We start from the raw sequence: 19153 nt of genomic DNA, 5'->3' as shown, positions 1-19153 counted from the left end.
CTCCCTGATGGGTTCCCCGTGATCCCCCATTATTCCCATTATGCCTTAAAGTGGTTACTCAGCTCCTCAGGAGACTTCGCATCCACTCAGTTCCTGGTCTTTCACTTCCCTTTGCCGGGCACATTTATTTATTTTTTTTTCCCCAGAAAGCCTCTGTGAAGATTTGTCCATCCTTTCATTAAGTATTGTCAGCTCTGTGTCAATCGCTGAGCCAGGTGCCATGGAATCAGAGACGAAAGGCAAGGCTCCTGCCCTCAGGCAGCTGATGGCTAATCGGGAAAGAAAGGCGCACACAAACAGAAAATAACGATGAAAGGCTGAGTTCCTCTGGGTTTGGAAATCTTCACTTTTCTGTCTCTTCTTTCATCTTATTGTCCACCACCACCACCCCAGTGCCATCGAGTTGATTCCGACTCATAGCGACCCCCCATAGGACAGAGCAGAACTGCCCCATAGAGTTTCCATGGAGCACCTGGCGGATTCGAACTGCCAACCCTTTGGATAGCAGCCGTAGCACTTAACCACTACGCCACCAGGGTTTCCTTCACCATATTGTAATCCTCAAATAATAAGTCTAAAAGGGACCTAAAGACATCATGTAGAATATTCTCTCACCTCTCGACAAGTGCGCACTCAAACCCCTTCTGTGAGCAGAGGCCTCTAAAGAAAAGCCCTTTCCTCTAACCAAGACTGTAACTGTTTGACCGCCTTTATGTCTAGCTTTCTCGCGGCACGCGCAACCACGTCAGCGCATTCTGTCTCATGTCGTCCTTGGCAATACGACATCAGCCCGATCCATAAACTCTGTAAATCAGCCCTGGGCCTTCTTTTTCCCTGGTGGACTAATCTCCGGGTCTGGCCTCATTCTTTCAGAGCTCCGCCCCTTTTAGCCTTCTCGTAAATTCTCATCGTCCCTGGTGCTGCATGGCAAAACGGCAGGTAAGGAAGGGGCAGTTCTCCGCCATCGAGGACCCTGATGGCCTGATGGTCATGTGGCGAGTGGACGCTGGTGCCCGTTTTCCCGCCGGACTCCCCAATTCCTCAGCCTGTCCATTTTGAGGGAGGAAGACTTCATTTGTCTTCCTCCTGGAGCCCCGGAGCAGAGCCTGAATTGCGCTTAGGTGGCCTAGAAGAACCAGCCTGAATGGTATCCCAACATTTTTATTCTTTGCACCTGTAGGATTTATTTTTTCATCAGTTCTAGGGAAGCAATGAAAAAAGGTGTCAGACCTTGGGTATAATTTATATGAGTAAACACGTAAGGAGCAGGGCGAGCAAGAGCGTGAGAATTAAGGCCATTTATCCAGGCTTTGAAGCTTGCTTTGCCCTCTGGTCCAGCCTTCCCCACAGTCTTTCTCGCGCCACTTTTAACCCTCTCCTGGCTCTGCTGCACGGGGACCCTGCACAGAGCTCTTTGCAGCTGCCTCTCTCCCCCGCCCCGCCCACGGCCCTCATTAAAGCCCGGGTAGAAGGTAGCTGAATGCTGCGGTGGCCTCCAGCTGAGGCCTGCTTCCTGATTCTGAAGGGAAGGCACGTTGCTTTCCACTCCCGGCGGCCAGCCTTCGAAGCCTCCTCCACGAGCCTGGCTGACCAGTGTGTCCTGTGTGGCCAGCCTGGGGCTGCCTTTCTTTCCACGTTCCCACTGTCCCTCTCCCCTTTTCTTCACTCCATCCTCTAAAGATGCGCTCTGCACAGCCAAGTGGCACCAGGCTAGGATGCTTTACACTTGAGAGATGAAGTAATAACAGGTGGCAAGACTGGAGGCTGCCGGAGCCCAGGATTCCGGTTGCCATGGTAACGTGTCAGACCTGTGGAGGGATGGGAACTGTCAGCTGTGGAGGGTGGTGGGGGAACCAGTGAGAGGGAGGAGTAGAGGCACATCTCCTCCTGGAGGGCTCTGCTCACTGCCTCCAGCCTTCCCCAAGGGCTGCAGACCCCAACCAAGCAGGCCCAGGTAGAACAGCTGCTCAGCTGGGGCTGGGGCTGAGGGGCAGGCACTAGCAAGGCGTATTTGTTCTCAGAGGCCCTGGCAGCGGGTCTGAGCTTCTGCGTGTTCGGCCAGGGCTTTTGTGTGTGTGGCAAGGAGGAGCCCAAACTTCTGGCCTGGTTCCTATTTCCCGAGGACGCTTGGGATGCAGCTCTGGTCTCCGCAGAACCCAGAAGAGGGGGCGTTGCTGATAGCCTGACTGTCCCTGCCACTCTTTTCTTTTCATGAATGGCACATCCATAGCAGAGATCAGACAAAAGAGGGAAAGACCGCCTTTTGGGTGGTAGCTTTATGGAAGGTTTGGCCTACTTTTCCATAGACACTTGTTAGCTGTCCTTCAGTCAGCCCCTGACTCATGGCAACCCTACGCACAACGGAATGAAATGGAGCACCATCCCCATGATCAGTTGTGGACCCTTGTGATCCACAGAGTTTTCATCGGCTGATTTTTGGAAGTAGATCACCAGGCCTTTCTCCCTACTGTTTCTCACTGAAACCAGTTCAGCATCACAGCAACACACAAGCTTCCACTGACAGATGGGTGGTGGCTGCACATGAGGCGCACTGGCCAGGAACCAAACCTGCGTCTCCTGCGTGGGAGGCGAAAATTCTACCACTGAGTCGCCGATGCTCCTGATGTGACTCAGAGATCCTGTAGCATGCACTAGTATCTTCCCAAACTCATCCTCCCTTCATTGAGAGTGGTGATGGGATTACTAGAGGCATAGCCTTTCCTGTTCCTGGGTTTGAGTTATTGGAATTTTCACTCCCACCTTCTGTTCCCCCCGCCCCCCGCATTTCTTCATGATGTTTGTTCCTCTTTTTTTTTTTTCTCCCTTTGAGCTTTTTAGAGTTATCTCCCTCAGGTAAATTCCTAAACTCTTAAGGCTCACTTTATTTTCTCAGCAGCTTACTTGTATCTCTTGTATGATCTCAGCCAATGAACATTAATCAACAGGAAACCAAATCCATCATTGCGGACGCTGCCATCGAGATACCAGACGGGTCTTTGCCCTCCCCATCACTTTTTCTATAAATCGGGACTCAATTTCCCATACACAGAAGCTGAATCTCTATTTAAATCCCACTTGCAAGGTCTGGGTGAGCTTCCTATTTATAGTAAAATCCTTTTCATAATGATCTCATATATGGTACCGGGAAATTGCTTGCGGCTGGGTCAGGCCATAGACCGATATAGCCACAGTGTGAGCTTTACTTAAAAGAAAACTCCTTCACAAGGCCCCAGAATTCTTGGGAAAAGAGTTTTCACAGAATATATGATGATAAACAGGATCACCCAGGATGGATTACCGTGGTATGGATGTTAAGTTTAAGTTCAAAGAGAATTTCCACTTTTATCAGCCAATCCCAATAATTTTAATCACGTTGGGCTTCCTAAATGAAATATTGGGTGTGAACCAAGTTGACTCTGAGATTTTATATGCAAAGTATGTTCAGAAAGCATTTGCCATTGGAGGCAGAGAAGTGATAAGAGTGACACAGTCTCTGGGGACACAAACAACCAGAGTTCGAATCCTGGATCTTCCATTTTATAACAGAGGCCTTGAGCCAATCTCTTTGGACTTCAGTTTCTTCATCTGACAAATGATACCTACTTCACAATTTTTTTTTTTTTTTGAGAAAAGAATTGAAATGACATACATAAAAGCCTCCAGCATGAGGTCTGCCACGTTTCTGGATTCTTTTGTCTTCAAAAAGTAGTTGAACAAGAGGGAGGCTGGAGGGATATGTGCGACCTGGTGTTCCCTCCTTAGAAGTCAATGAATCATAGTCTTACAGTGTTCTTGTGTGTTCATGTATGGAATGATGTCTCACCTACAGTGTTGTTCTTCCAGCAGCCCAGGGCCCTCTGCCACCCACTCCTGTGTACTCTGAGAGCTGGACATGAGACGAGGCCAGATGACCGACCAATCCATCTGGACATGGACCAGCTCTGATCTCTGAGGATTAGGGAAATAAACCAGGGGCAGTGAATGGCATTCAGAGCAACAAATGATTCTGCCACCTGGAAGCAAAAACAGTGCTGTCTCCCCATCTCCCCCCAGGAGGAGGTCCCAGGGCATCACTGCCATATTATCTAATCCATTCATTCCATTGGTCATTAGCCATATCCTGAGTGCAGAGCACATAAGTATTTCAACCAGGACTTAGACATGGCCCCCTACCTGAAGGAGAGGATTATTGAATATGGGGAAGTAAGGCAGGTGGTGCAGCGGTTAAGTGCTGGGCTGCTAACTAAAAGGTTGGTAATTTCAACCCACCAGTGGCTCCATGGGAGAAAAGACCTGGAGATCTGCTCTCATAAAGATTACAGCTTAGGAAACCCAATGGGGCACTTCTACTCTGTCCTATAGGGTTGCTGTGAGTCAGAATCGACCTGACTGCACATACCAACAAGAACAACACATATATGTGACACAAGACTGGGCAACATTTTGTTTTGTTATACATATGTCAATATGAGTCAGAGCCAACTCAAGGGCACCTAACAACAACAACCACACATGTATGAATAAGAGAAGGGTCATAACAGTGATACAGACAGAGTGCCTTCCCTGAGGCTTGCCTGGTCATTTCTGGTTGGGGAATTGGGAGAGCTTCATGCAAGAGCCCTCACCCTGAAACCAATCCCAAATGCCAAACAGTATAAAAAAACAGATGCATAAGCTATCGATTAGTCCACTCCACTAATATTTTACCAAGCTAGAAGGAGGCTGCGAGCTCACTATAGTGAAAAGACAATAGGAACTGAAGCAAAAAGTTGTCACTGAAAATTCAGCATAGCTGTTACCTGTCACTTTGTATACTAGGCCATTGCTAGACTAAAAAAGACACCTGTCTCTCTGCTCCTGGGGTGTCACAACCACACACCAGGGCCTACGACTGAGGTTTTAGCATTTTCCCCTCATGCTGCTGACTGGGCACCTTTGCGTGGCAAACTACTAACACGAATATATCCAGGCACCCTCCTCTGACTCAGTTTTCTCAGAAACTTCTCTTCAGATGAATTAAATTCTGTTCCTTTGGTCTTTTTACCTTTGAACAATTTCTCCATCACTGTTGGCTTGGCTCTTCTGGATCATCTCTGAATTTTTTATTTCTTGCAGGATTTTTTGCCCTTGATTCAATAAGGTGCTCTACCAGTTGGTGGTGAATACTGTAAAGAATTATCTGGAAGTTTTTATACTCTGTATCACTTCATCCTTATATGTCACATGGGATAGAGTGTATTGAAGGAAGTCAGATTCTTTGATTGCTTAAAGATTTTGTGAATGGGGAAGGAGTCAAACACAATGGGAAATCCCTAAAAGAATAGGAGACAGATGACGAGAGTGGACTGCCTAAGAATTTTACTGGGGTGATGTACACGAGATTCTTTGATTGCCTTTCTTGCAGGAAGCTACCTATGTTGTGACTGGCAACTCCACATTTTATGTCCAATTCATATCAGTGATGGAACTTAGCTCTGGTTTACCCTCTGCCCCTAAATTTAATAGACCCCACCTCTTCTTTCTTTTGGCTCTTTGGTAGATTTTCATGATAATCTCTTGATGAGGACACTCTGAGTTTGTTTGCTTCATAGACATGCTTGGATTTTCACAGGACAGTTGTAAAAATAGTAAAGTTGGTAATTGAGGGAGAAGGAAGAGACTTTAGTACTTCTGGGTTTGGCCAATGAAAATTTTATAGGCAGAGTAAAATTTTTGCGGACAACGTGATATTTGGAGTTTATTTACAAGACCATTTTGTATGACATGGAGATGTCTTTGGAATGCAGTGAATGATGAAGAGACACCCACCCTCAACAGGCCACAGGGTATGGCCAGCTCCCCTGTCTCCCCCAAATAGCAAACACTTTCTCTTCTTGCAGAGAATTGTCTGCCTCCCTGAAGATGAAAATCAATGACTTAGAAACTGATTAAACAATCCAAACAGCAACTGATAAATGGATTAACCCTCTATAATGTAATTCTGCAAGCTTTTGTCTTCCGCCTTCCCCAGGTAAGTTTTTCTATTCCTGGAGGCAAAGCAGAGGCAGGGAGGAAGTGAAGGCCAGAGGGAATCATATTAAAGTGGGTGAATCCGTTTATCACTTACTGTCTGGATGGTATGTCTGCTCACGTGTCTGCTTCCTTTTACAGATTGGTACCCTACGGGACCTTGATTAATGTTAGCCAGTGAATAATGAAAGATAACATTTGGGTATGGCAAGGAGGCAGATACCCCAGTGGTTAAGGCTGATCCCATAAATTCAGAGGCTTTTCTTCTTAGGCACAAACAGGGAGTGTTAATGATTCCTTTGGGGTGTTTCACAAAGAGATGTCCACAATTGGGAGAGAAAAACAGAAAAATGGAGACATTTCTCCCCACGCAAAGAACCAGTCCATGGCTTGGAACCAGCGCCTAAAAATAGAGAATTTTAGTGCTTGAGGACATGTGCTGTTTTCACAAGGCTTTGTTTTTAAGATCATGTCTCAAGATTTTTCTTTGTCTTTGTTAAGGAGAAAAGGCTTTCAGCCTGCTGGGTTATGACTTAGTATGTTCAGTTACTTGTGAAAATCTTAAGCCTAAAAATATGCTCACTAACTCATATTCAACCCATCTCTGACATGAGGCTGAGCTAAGTGTCTGGTAAGCCTGGGTCCAGTTCTGATTCTAGGCACTTGGGGCTTGCAGACTAACTTGGTTGGGTGATCAATGAGTTGGGACTTTGGGGAGGTGAGGTTGAACAACAACAGATGCCTGTGTATCTGCCAAGATGCTCATCAAAGTCCTCAAGAGCATCTTCAGTTTCCTTCATGGAAATGACCATCTATCAGTGCTTCTTTGTTTTCCTTTGCAGGGACAGGAGGAATATCTCCTAAACAAGAGCATCTTTCCCAAGGGCAAGGCCCAGGTATTGACTCTTCTCTCTCCCTCTAGTCACACCACTGTTTATGGTTGCCATTTAGTGTTGTTCAGTGCTGAGAGAAGTTCACTTGACTAGTAGACCTTCTGGATGGCTTGCTCATCCAGGGATACAATCAGAAGAGCAGGGAAGTTGCTATGAAAATACGTGGCTGTAAAGTATTGAAAGATTACACTAAGTTCTGAATTACTTGCAAGGCATTAGTACTATTGAGCCAAGAAGGATCAAAAAGAAAATCTAGCCCAATTTAACAACTCTGTTTTAAGAAAACCTCAGGTTCTAAACTTCAAGTTCTTTCTGAAGCAGATTCTGGCAGACTGTGGGAGGAGAGGTAGAGGCAGTAGAAACTCATGTCAGCCTAAGATTGGAAACTTTTTCTTAATGTTTCCACAGCCCAGAAAGGACCGGATGGGACAGTCATTCCCAATAACTACTGTGACTTCTGCTTGGGGGGCTCTAACATGAACAAGAAGAGTGGGAGGCCTGAAGAGCTGGTGTCCTGTGCAGACTGTGGACGCTCTGGTGAGTGTGACCCCTTCTTGCATCATGTGCCTGTAGACCAGGGACTGTTCCACTTGCATCCTTGTGCCATCTTGGGGAGGTTGAAGGGCAGAGTGGAGAAGTGGTGGTGGTGATGATTTTGAGTAGAGAGGAGTTTCTAGGGCATTATGATATTTTTCTTCTTTGTGTCTTAAGAACCAAAAGTTATACCCAGGGAAAAGGGCAAAGAGAAATTATTGATTTGTATTTGGCCTTTCTATGAGGTGCCTATTTATTTTGTGTGTATTGTTGCAAACAACAGTGAGACAGAGTGAAAATACCTGGAGACACAGGCAACATGCTGTCTTGTTTGGGATGATATGAATGTAACAAAAAGATGTGTTTGTTCTGTGGAAGTGCCTGGGGCAAACCTGAAGAGTATGGAAACATGAATATTGGAACAGCAGCCACACCTTGAATTGTGGGAGTCAGAGACCAGTGGGTTCCTGGATAGCTTCATAAACACCACCTCCATTGGCCACTCATCCCATTTTCTCATATGGAGCAGACAAAAGAGATCCTTATAGATAAAGGAGGAAAATGGGCAGGTGCTCCATGGGCGAATGTGGAATTGACTCAACATATTTTCTTTTTCGTCATTTAACCTATCTGAAGATTCAAGTTTAAAAAAAAATATATAGGGAGAGAGAGACTTTGGTCTTGTTCTTTCGTTCTTAAACTGAGTTCATGTCTTTAAATTTTGTTCAAGTCGTTGTTTTGTTTTTCGCTTCTAACCAAACCATTACTTTTGGCTGGTCATGGTTGGTTGGTACTATCTATTTTTCAAATTGTTTTATGTCATAACTAGGCCAAAGTGCAAGGCAGGGAGGAGAGAGGATTTCAAGCTTATCTTTATTCTTATCAGCTACTGACTAGTAGGTGAAACACAGTTCAATTGGGTGGTCATTACTAGCAGTGAGGGTCACTGCTCTTGTCCACCTTTCTGCCTAGACTCTTTTCTACTCCCAGTCTACAAGAGAAGGACTGAGATGACCATACCTTGGCTTATCGAAGCTCTTTAATTCTTCCCTTACTTTATCTGTAAACCTTAGCATTATCTATTTTATATTATAATGTTAGGGCTGCTTAGGGCTCAAGACTGACTTGGCTAGAAAATCAGTATTAAAAAGGGACTGTGGTTTCTGTTGTGTTCAACCCTCCACATTTAGCTCTCAAGGACCCTGATAGGGTGGCTTGTTCGTGCAATTCTGTCAATTCATTTACTTTTCAGACGTGATACCTAATATGTGGAACTTTCTGCTCTACTGGTGCTAGCTTAGAAGGCAGGGCCTACGTGTTAGTGGACTCTGGTTTTTAGATAATTTAAAAGAAATGAAACAAATGAAATTCGGTTTTTAAAAAGGAAGCCATCAGGCAAAATCTCTACTGCCAGAAACAATGTCCTTTGGCAGTGATATTCTAAGGAGAACGTTGAGGAAAACTGTAGGTTTGGGGTGGGCTAGAGAGGGAAGCTTCAGAATTCTCATTGCAAATGGCTGTATTTTCTCCCCTTCTTTTCCTATAAAAATTAGGGTACCTAAATTTGATCCATGGGGGACCAGAAGTGGGCACTTAATTTTGTCTACCCAAAGCCTATGTCTCCACAACCTTCACTCAGCTTTCTCTTCTCAGATTCTCTCTGCTATGTGACTCGGGGCCATTTTGTAGCAGCCTAGGTCTTCTCATTGTATTTACTGTGGATTAATTTTGGTGGATCATTTAGTCAGGGCCTAACGCTAAATAGTTGATACGTGGGGAATAAACAGGTGGTGTTAATCCTTGGGATGTGTTTGTTAAGGCAGGTGGGCGAATACTTCTGTAGAGCGTCCCTGGGGTCCTTGCAGGGGAGCCACAGAGCTGCCTTTCCCTTCCCACCTACCCCAGTACTTCTGTTTCCTGGTACAAAGTGAGATTCCTAAAATTGGCACTATAAGTAGAGCATGATTGTCTTACTTGAGAGCCTATTTGGAATGTGAAAAAATTTAAACTTGAATTTTATAAATTTTAGGATATTATTGTATTTTATTATTATTATTTTTTTACCCCTGTTTCTCACCTTCGTAGTGCTCTGCGTTAGATTTGACAACTCTTTGATCCAAGTAGCTAAGTAACTAAGACCTGGACATGTTTAGTGGCTGGTATTTGTACTTAGATATGCGTGTGTGTGTTTACGTACCTGCCTGTGTGTTTGTACATGTACGTGTGTGCAAATTTCCTCCAGTGGTTCAAAAAAGGAAGACACTTTTATTCCTTACCATTTATCAGACTTTGCAACTTCTTTTTGCTTTCAGTGCAAATGAACTACATGGTATAAGGGCAGAATTGAAAGGGTATTGAAAGAATGGGATTAGAAGCCAGTAAAAATAAAAATAAAATGATGGAGGCTTAACCACCTTGAGTGGGTTATCTGACAGTAATACCTTTGTAAAGTGGACTGTCAAAGTGAGGGACAAACATTGTTCAAGGAAACACCCACCGAAAACACCAAAGAAATACCAACCAGGCTTAAAAACTACCCAGGGAAATCACTGTCTCGGGCGGGTCGAGTGAGTGCCGTGCGTATGTGTGCATACGGGAGAGGAAAAAGATCATAGTTGAATCTTTCGCTGTCAGAAGCTGTGCACATATGTATCAGGGTAAAGAATGGTGCCTTTTCTCAGGAGAAGGGAGGCTGTCTTCCCTGAAAATGTTTGCTTTGTCCCATTATCCCAAATCCCTGTTACCAGGTGACATACCCGGTTAATCGCTTTTGGTGTGAACTGGTTTTCTATTTTGCTATTAAGAATAACATTGCAATAGCGTAATAAGAATATTAATAATGATGTCTGTTGCTTAACCCATGTGCTGATATATTCATCATACATGTCAGCTCAATTGGGAGGAGAAGGCAGGAAGGAGAAGGAGGCAGCGGCCGCAGCACGCACCACGGAGGACTTATTCGGTTCCACGTCAGAAAGTGACACCTCAACTTTCCACGGCTTTGATGAGGACGATTTGGAAGAGCCTCGCTCCTGCCGAGGACGCCGCAGTGGCAGGGGTTCGCCCACAGCAGATAAAAAGGGCAGTTGCTAAACCCATGGAACAGACTCTGGGCAATTCGCCACCATCCTCTGACTTTGGTCATTGTTCTGGTTCTGATATATTTTTTTTTTTAATGAAAGAAAACTTTAGGTTTTTCCTTTATCCTTGCTTTTTCCTCTCATCTTCCTTGCGTCCCTTCCTCCCTTCCCCTGTCTTTTGGGTGTGTACAACAGAAGCACAAACTACTGAAACAAAACGAAACAAAGAGCAGGATGAGAGGCGTCAAAGAGAGATGGAGTCATGATGTACTATTTATTTTCCATAGAAATGGGAAGTTAGATTATCTCTTTTTGTGGGTGGGGGAGGGGATCTTTTGGACATGAGCAGAGTTGATTTCCTCAGTTTACCTATTTATTGGCAAGATGAAGAGAGGAGGGACATTGGGTTTGGAAAAAAAGACCCAGTAACATTAAAAAATATATTATTTATATATTCTAGGTATTATTAGAAACAGACTTTTCTCCTTCTTTTTTTTGAGAGAAGGGAAATCAAAGAAATCGAAGTAATATCCTGTTTAGAAGAAAGCCACTGGGGGGAGGATTGTCTCAAGGAAACCTAGTCAGGGTGATTTCCTCAATGGGAGATGATTGCACGTTCTGTACCCCATGGAGTTTGTGGCTCCCCACAGCAGACCCCCTCCCTGTTTCTCCTCTCTGCTTGCGAGAATGTCAGCAGCTCCGGAGAAGTCCGGGGCCGCCAGCGCCCAGGCCCCTGACCAGCAGCCGCCTCCTCAGCTCCTCTTCCGTCAGCACAGCGGCTGTTTTGTTGTTGCTGTTTTTTTCCTCTTTTTCCTCATGGTGAAGAGCAATTTCCAAATGCAAGAATGGAATATAAGCAGAACGTCATGGACTCAGCAGTGACAAAATGCCCCAAGGCCACCCTCACGGAAGAAAGAATGATACCTCACAGTATATTTCCCCTCCCCTCACCCTGTTTAAAACCATATATAAATACCTTTTGGATTATCAAGTCTCCCGTATTTCTTCTTCTATTTTTATAGTGCCTGCCAGGCACTTTGTTTTATGTCTCCAATAGCACCTCCTGAAATAAACCAAAGCAACAGTTGCTTAAGGCCCCTGGGGCAATGGAGAAGACCATCCACCTCTTTGGCAGCCTCAAGAACCAGCAGCTGCGTGGTCCTATTCAAAAGGTATGTCTTGGCTGACCTGTCTTACAATGAGGGCAAAACCATCATGGTATTTTGTTTGTTTGTTTGTTTGTTTTTAGTTTTCTCTTCTTCCTCCCCCCAACCTCCTGGTTTGTCTTTTGTTTCTCTGGGTTCTGACCCCCCTTAGTTTGAGAGTGGCTTCTGGAGGGTTCTTGTGCCCACCCTCTGCTGCCTGTGTGCATGCATACCTGGGCACAGGTATGGGAACTGACGCTTGCTTGGGACATGGTGGGGGTGCTGTGTGGTGAATGGTGGGCTTCTGGTTTCTGGCTCTGATTTCAACTGCAGGAGAAAATGGCTGGGGCAGTGCTTGGCTAACTTTATCTCTGTTGGCTAAACCTGGAAGTGGATTCTAGGGAACTGAGGTTGGAGTAGGCTGCTGGATTCGGATAGCAATGAGGAGATGTGGCCACAGGGGACTGTATGTCTAGGGTGGTACTCCATGCTCTGGGTCCTGATTTTACAGCCCAGGGGATACTCCAAATTAAAGATGCCTGATTAAGCGCAATACTAAATTGTGCTGTTTGGAAGATTCTGAGCTCACACAGAGTGTGGCCAGGGTCTCCAGTCTCCATGGGAGCACAGGTCCAAAGATACTGCCATTTGGCTTGGACTGGGAGATCTGAGTGGCTGCCCAGGCAACAGGCTCCTTGTAGGTGTCTAGAAGATCTGCTTTGACAATCTAGCTTTTGCTGCTCCTCATGAATTGGACCACTCATTCTAATAACAAACCAAACAAAAGCAAGGACCAAGCAAAAAAACACACAAATGGACCCTTTGTGCTTTCCCTGGTAGCCTGAGACAGAAAGTGCTTCCACTTTTCTCCTGCTTGAGACATGAAAGTGCTGGGCTGGGCATTTGTACTCAGTTGTGAGAGAATCCCAGTAACAACCCCACCCACTTTTGAGATGTTCTGCCTAATCCGTATGTGGTCCTGTTCCTAGAAACTGTGGCATCAAATCCCAACGTTGTAACGTTCCTGCATGCTCGTATGTGTGAACAGGCCAATATAATTGGTTCACGTAGGTCTCTGTTCAGGGGATGGAATCTCCCCCTGCCTTTCTCCACCTCTTTACTTTGTTCCCATTACTTTGACTTAGATATTGAATTCGCAGCATTACGACTCACTCTCATTGATGAAATGTGAGCTTCCATGTTAATACAAATGTGTTCAACCAATCTGCACTATTTGAAATCTGTGTGGTTGTTTGTGGTTCCTGAAATTCTCAGTGAGAGCATTCTTTTGAATTTGATTTTTTTTAATCCACACAATTAAAAAAATTATAAAATGCTACCTAATTTCAGAACCTGCCTTGGGGTTCTGAAGGGGAACCAAGAGTGTAGAACTTTCTAAACAAGGCAACCCCCCAGGGCAATATTTATCTGAGGATGGCTATTGCTTGCCTACTTTATCTTTGCCTAGTAGAACTTGATTTTCAATTTCTCTCGTTGGGGGTAGTAGATGTCTTCGGTCCTTCTCAGTTGCATTGCCTGAATACCTTGCCTCAGCTTGCAGTAGACTCAAAATTTACACACACACACACACACATATATTTTTTAATAACTGGAAGAGACTTTAAAGATGATCAAGTTCAAATCTTTCATTTTTCAGTTGAAAAAAATTAACCTGGAGAGGTTAAGTTTGAGAAATTGGAATGAAAGTTGATTTGCTATGAGTTGGAATGACTCCACAGCAGTGGGTTTGGTTTGGTTTTGGTTTTTGGAGGCAATGTCTTAAGGTGAAGGAAGTAAACTCGAAGAGGAAATATGGGAGGAGGAAGCTGGCTGGCTTGGTTTTCCAAACTTGTTGATGGTTGTTGTATCTTTATCCCTCTTACTCTGATAACAATGGCCAACATTTATGTGCCAGGCATTGTCTGAGGACTTTTCTTAGAATATATCATTTAATCCTCACAACTACCCTGTGAGATAGGTGCTAGTGTTATCCCCAGTTTACAGATGAGGAAACTGAGGCTTGGTAATAGAGTTAAGAAATATGCCCAAGGCCCCACAGCTAGCAAGGAGTCAGGCTTTATTTCCTGGCATCCTGACTTCAGCACCTATAGTCTTTGCCATTGGTCTCCTGCACATTCCTAGTATATGTATGTATGAAATAGACAACCCATTGAAAACCGAACCCATTGTTTTGATAGAGTCTCAACTCACAGAAAGGAACCCTTTGCTGTCGAGTCGATTCTGACTCATAGCGACCCTATAGCACAGAGTAGAACTGCCCTGTAGGGTTTCCAAGAAGCGCCTGGTGGATGCGAGCCACCAACCTTGTGGTTAGCAGCCATAGCTCTTAACTACTATGCCACCAGGGTTTCCTATGAAATAGGTAAAATATACCTTGTATGCACCCTCTCTATGTATATAACTATATGTAAAGGTATATTTTATCTATTTCATATATACATATCTATATATAGACAAATGCTTTTTGTCAGTTGCAACTCAAGAAAGGAGTATTTACAATGCGAATGTAGGTTTAAAAGGTAACCTTAATTAAAAAAAAAAACAGTTTAAATAACTGAAAGGTAAACAGTTAGATTTTGAAGAAGAGAATTACTGTTACATGTCTGTACAAACTATTATAGAGAACTCATTTTTTGACAACTGTTTCTAGATATGTCCCTTCTAGACATTAGGGACAAAGATGTCTCCTTTTGTGTGACCTCAGGAATTGCAGGGGCTGTGTGGGCAGTCAACACACCTATCTTTTTATTGTTGACGTTGTTAAGTAAGTATCACTACTCAAATTTTAAAAGAAGAAAGTAGAGTCATTAAGGAAAAAATGATCAGATCTATTTCTATATCTATATGTCTATACATCTATATATATATAGATATTATCCATAGCTCAATAAAGCATTATCCAGAATACTTCAGATATGTCACCTAATTTTCAGAGTCCTAACCCAAAAGTAGGGGAACCAAAGATATAGAACTTCTGAATTTGCTATAGTATTCAAATACCTGGGTGATAGAAGGGGGCACTGTTGATGCAAGGTGACTATTGTTGTCTATCTGACTTTTGTTTTCCTACCTAGAACAATCTAATCCTTTATTTCTGTTACTCAGACTGTGTAGACATCAGATCCTACAATCACTGTAACACTGGGAGTGAAAAATATGTATTTAATTTTTTTAAAGGTCCTTTAAAGTCAGTAATGCATTTTGCTCCTGGTATTTTAGAGAGAAGGATTTAATAAAAAATATGATGTTCACATCAATAGTATCCCTTTAAGCCTTCCTGCTTACTTTGTATCTCTGTGCACCTAATGGGCTGCAGCCTGGTATTGCCTTTATATAGCACTTGAGGGAACACAAGATCATTACTCGGGGAGAGAACTAAAGGCTGTTTGGAGGTTCTCACTTTATGGTGGAATAAAATTAATTAATGTTATCCCAATATGCCTCCTGTTACATCTGATGAATATGATCTTGAACATGCACTTAAAGTTGGAGCAAACTCATGGATTAGGAATTTTTCCACAGGGGATTTGTTGTAGCCTTTGAAAGTGAAATTATTTATGTTGTGTATTTTCTGAGTGAGGTATTTTTCACCTGGTGAAAAGAAGCCTAGATTGGAAATGAAAAATTCTGGACCCCAATCACTATGTGAGTTTGTTGTCGTGGAGCTCTGCCTCAGTTTCTCCATCTCTAGCATATAATTGTTTCTTTTCCCATCATAATATGTAACCAACATCATGTCCTAATGATTCTTAAAACAGCCTTGTCAGGTACAGTAGATGTTATGTATCCCCATTTTACTGATGAAGAAGCTGAGGTTCTCTTAGCTTAGATGAGTTCTAGATCAGTAGGTGGTGTCTGGGTCGTCTAATACTCTCCTCAGTCATACTGACTTCCTCATAGTTTGCACTTTGAAGATTTATTGAGTAAAATCTGTAAAGGACTTTGAGGCCTTTCATTCAAGACCTCTTTGGATTAGAGGAGGTATTCGATGCTATAAAAAACAAACAAAACCTCAAACCTATTATCACATTAGAATCATGTTGAGAAGTAGCAATGAGAATGTTCTAAATCCTCATGAACTTTTCCAAAGAACTAAAGTCAACGGTGGTGGTGTTGGTGAGGTGTGGGAGGAGGTGACAGTGGCAGAGAGTATGCACTCAGACCCTCTTTTGGTCACAAGCCCATGTACCTAACATTAAAACATTGTGCTTAATAAAAGTGATTTCTGACTACCCAAAAATAACAGTACAGGAAAAACATTTTTGCCTGACTGATTACCAAAACAGCTGAAAATCATGGAAGATCCCTGTCAGAGCAGAATTATTAGGTAAAAAGTATTGGCAATTAGGTTTTCAAAGTATCTGAATTCTGGCCCTCAGCCAATGACTCAGACATTTAACAGTTTTTAATCTTGAAGTAATTTCAGGCTTACAAAAAACTTACAAAAGTAGTGCAAAGAATTCCCATATACCCTTCACCCAGACTCCCCAGATAACTACAGTATAGTTGTCACAATCAGGAAATTAACATTGATGGAAAATTATAGACCTTATTCAAGTCCAGAGTCCTTAGTTTCTCTTTCTTTGCCTTTCGTAACCTTGATACTCTTAAGGAGTACTGGTCAGTGATTTCATAGAAGATCTTGCGCTGCAGGCTTGTGTGATGTTTTCTCATGATCGACATCAGATTATGCATTTTTTGTAAGAATACAACAGAAGTATATTGTGGCCTTCTCAGTGTAACATATTGGGGTACATGAGATTTATTCCATTACTGATGACTCAGATATTTGGCCTCCTTTAAATTATTCCTGTGTCCTTCCTTTCTGCTGAGGTTTCAGGCTAGTATTTTGATAGACGTTGGATGAGAATATTTTTCTTCCGATACACCTTTGTTCATTGGTGACTAGGGACCGAGTAACAAAATATGTATATGACTGTGTAGCCCTGTGAAGGGTAGGATGAAATTAAACATGAGGCCAATGGACTTAATGAACAATCCAGTTATTGACCAAGAGATTGTTTTCAGATCGAGTTGGGCAGACTAGGCAAGGGACACAAATAGTCAAGAGGTATCATGAGGGTAGTATGGAATTCTTTTTGCTTTGACCACAGTGGTCAGGGAATTTTTCTTGGGGGAAGCTGCCCAGTAAAGATCTTCAGACTGACTGTTGCAATCCAGTCTGTAGGCAAGAGTATCTGTTATCAGAGAGAATGGAGATGGAGCTGAACAAAAAGCAAAGCTGAGAATTACAACCTGATATGTAAAATGGCAAAAATGACGATCTGAAAACACGTTTAAGTATTGTTATGTAGCATTTTGCTCATGCCACTAGATTAATGCTTTTCACACCATATTAGGATTGTTGGTAGTCTTTCTCATCAAACAGATGGTGTGTTTCTTGAGGGCAAAGGTGATGTCATTCATGTCCCTCAGACTGTGCCTGACACCAATGCACTATAATTATCTGTTGAAATGAGCTGAGAGCTGAGCAATATTACTGAGCTAATTAGTGGAAGGGTTTAGTGTTTCATTCTGTACATAGTGGCTGCTCAATAAATATTGTTTATAGAATGGTTGGGGGAGTCATATCTGGGTAAGCATCTATAGATCAAGTTGGAAGCAGAGAGATGGGATCCAGGAGGCAGTGAAGTTCTGGTGAAGGAAAATAAAGGAAGAATCAGGATGTGAGGACAGGGATAAGGATCAAGTTGAAGCCAGTGTGGGAGGATGGAAAGCTAAACCTCCTTGGAAGGAATTGAGAGCAAAAGATGGAGAACACTGTAAGACACTTTTAGTGGCCTACAGTTGGCAAACCAGGGGATGTGAAAGAAAAAATAGATGTTAGGAGTACAAAGTTGGGAACTAATCAGATATTTTCTAGGTGACTTAATTGGAGCAAAAGAAGAAAAGTAGGGGTGGATGAGTCAAGGGTGGAAATTTGAGGAAACCAAGAGGACATGGAGGTATGGTTCTGAAACAGACTTACTGCAAGAGTGACAAGTAACATCTGACCAGAGGGCCTGGGACACTGAGGAGAGGGACTGAGGGACTCCTGGCAGGAGATGAAAGTCAAACTGGTTAAGGAGAGCTTTGGCAGGCTGTCTGTGGGAAGTCAGGAGAAAGGCTTCTCTAATTTCATCACTCAGGTAAAGGGGCTGGAGGCAGGTAGCTTCAGTGAAGAGGAGATGAGTACTAGGGAAGAGGAGGGAAACCTGGGAAGCGGCACCAGAGAAGTAGATCAGAGACAATGTGATGGGATGGAGGGGAAGGAAAAGGAACAGGTGTGGAGAGAGAACATGGAAAAGAGGCCCTTTTCAGCCTTCCTTTGAAAACACGAGTAGAGTCTCAGCTTTGGAAGTGCGTCTAATCCAAACCCATGCACCTAACCAGTGAGTAATTATTGGGTGGTAGAAGGAGGGGGGTCCCTGGGTAGTGTAAACAGTTAACACACTTGGCTGCTAACTGGAAGGCTGAGGGTTGAGTCAACCCAGAGGCATCTTGGAAGAAAGGCCTGGTGATCTGCTTCTGAAAAATCAGCCATGAAAACCCTGTGGTGCATAGTTATACATATGAGGACCCACATGGGGCTGCCATGAGTGGGGGTTGCCATGAGTTAGAGTCAACTCGTCAGCAACTGGTTTAAGTAGAAGGAGAGATGGCAGATGAGGAGAGGAGTTTCAACTTGGAAGAGGCCGAGTTGCTCATTGGATTTTAAACTTTCTCATTTTGGCTGTTTTCCATGTGGGCCCCTTCTCCCTTTTCTCCCTCCCTTCCTGGGCACACAGCTTGATTCAAGCTGGGCACTGTGTTAGTGCTACCCATTTCTGTCCTCAGGAACTGCTTCTGGGTTGAAACGTAATCATACTTGGTTTTAGTGCTTACTCCTTTGCACCAACTACTCCATTCCAAAGACCAAAGTATCCTAGCAGATTTCATTTCATCTAAAAGCAAAAATTTTTTTGTGGGCACCCATCCAGGCTCAAGGCCCACCTGATATGAACTGCCACCAGACCCCAAGGCTGACACTTGGGATCATTGGACTAGTTGAGGGCTGGAATGAATTTCTGGGCTTTGTTCTCTCTCTGAGTATTTCTGGAATCACTTGGCATGGGGGAGAGGGTATGTGGAGCCTTATCCTTTTATCCTTATGCCAAGTGGAACATCAGTTGGGGTTTTCTGTGGCTGCAACCATCCTACACCATCTAACTACTCATTTCCACCTAGTTGACTGGAAAAAAGATTGCATCATCATGGTCCTTTCTAGGGTGTTTTAAAGGAGCCCTAGTGGCGCAACAGTTAAGCACTCAGCTGCTAACCAAAAGGTTGGCAGTTCAAACCCACCTAGCAGCTCCACTGGAGAAAAACCTGGCAGTCTGCTTCGGTAAAGATTACAGCTTAGGAAAGCCCTATGAGACAGTTCTGCTGTCACATGGGGTCACTATGAGTTGCAATCAACTTGCTGGCACCT

General features: G+C 43.6%; 1 protein-coding gene across 5 annotated transcripts in view; it reads left to right on the top strand.

Moving 5' to 3' along the window:
* The window catches only part of DPF3 (double PHD fingers 3), a 299949-nt gene that overhangs the window by 236284 nt on the left and 44512 nt on the right, over positions 1-19153 (top strand). For 2 of the 5 annotated variants that reach the window (XR_002785335.2, XR_010323186.1), the window contains exons 8-10: positions 6852-6905; positions 7311-7439; positions 10327-11688. Coding sequence is in view for 2 of the 5 variants with exons in the window: in XM_023546336.2 (XP_023402104.1) it covers positions 6852-6905; positions 7311-7439 (183 nt within the window). In the remaining 3 variants the exon portion in view is untranslated. The remainder of the gene's footprint in view (positions 1-6851; positions 6906-7310; positions 7440-10326; positions 11689-19153) is intronic. The other 3 variants (XR_002785336.2, XM_023546336.2, XM_010588722.3) reach the window with 3 other exon arrangements.

The sequence above is a fragment of the Loxodonta africana genome, chromosome 10, assembly GCF_030014295.1.
Source record: "Loxodonta africana isolate mLoxAfr1 chromosome 10, mLoxAfr1.hap2, whole genome shotgun sequence".
Classification (NCBI taxonomy): domain Eukaryota; kingdom Metazoa; phylum Chordata; class Mammalia; order Proboscidea; family Elephantidae; genus Loxodonta; species Loxodonta africana.
The sequence above is the reverse complement of the archived record's forward strand: the minus strand, read 5'-3'. Positions and strand labels throughout refer to the sequence as shown.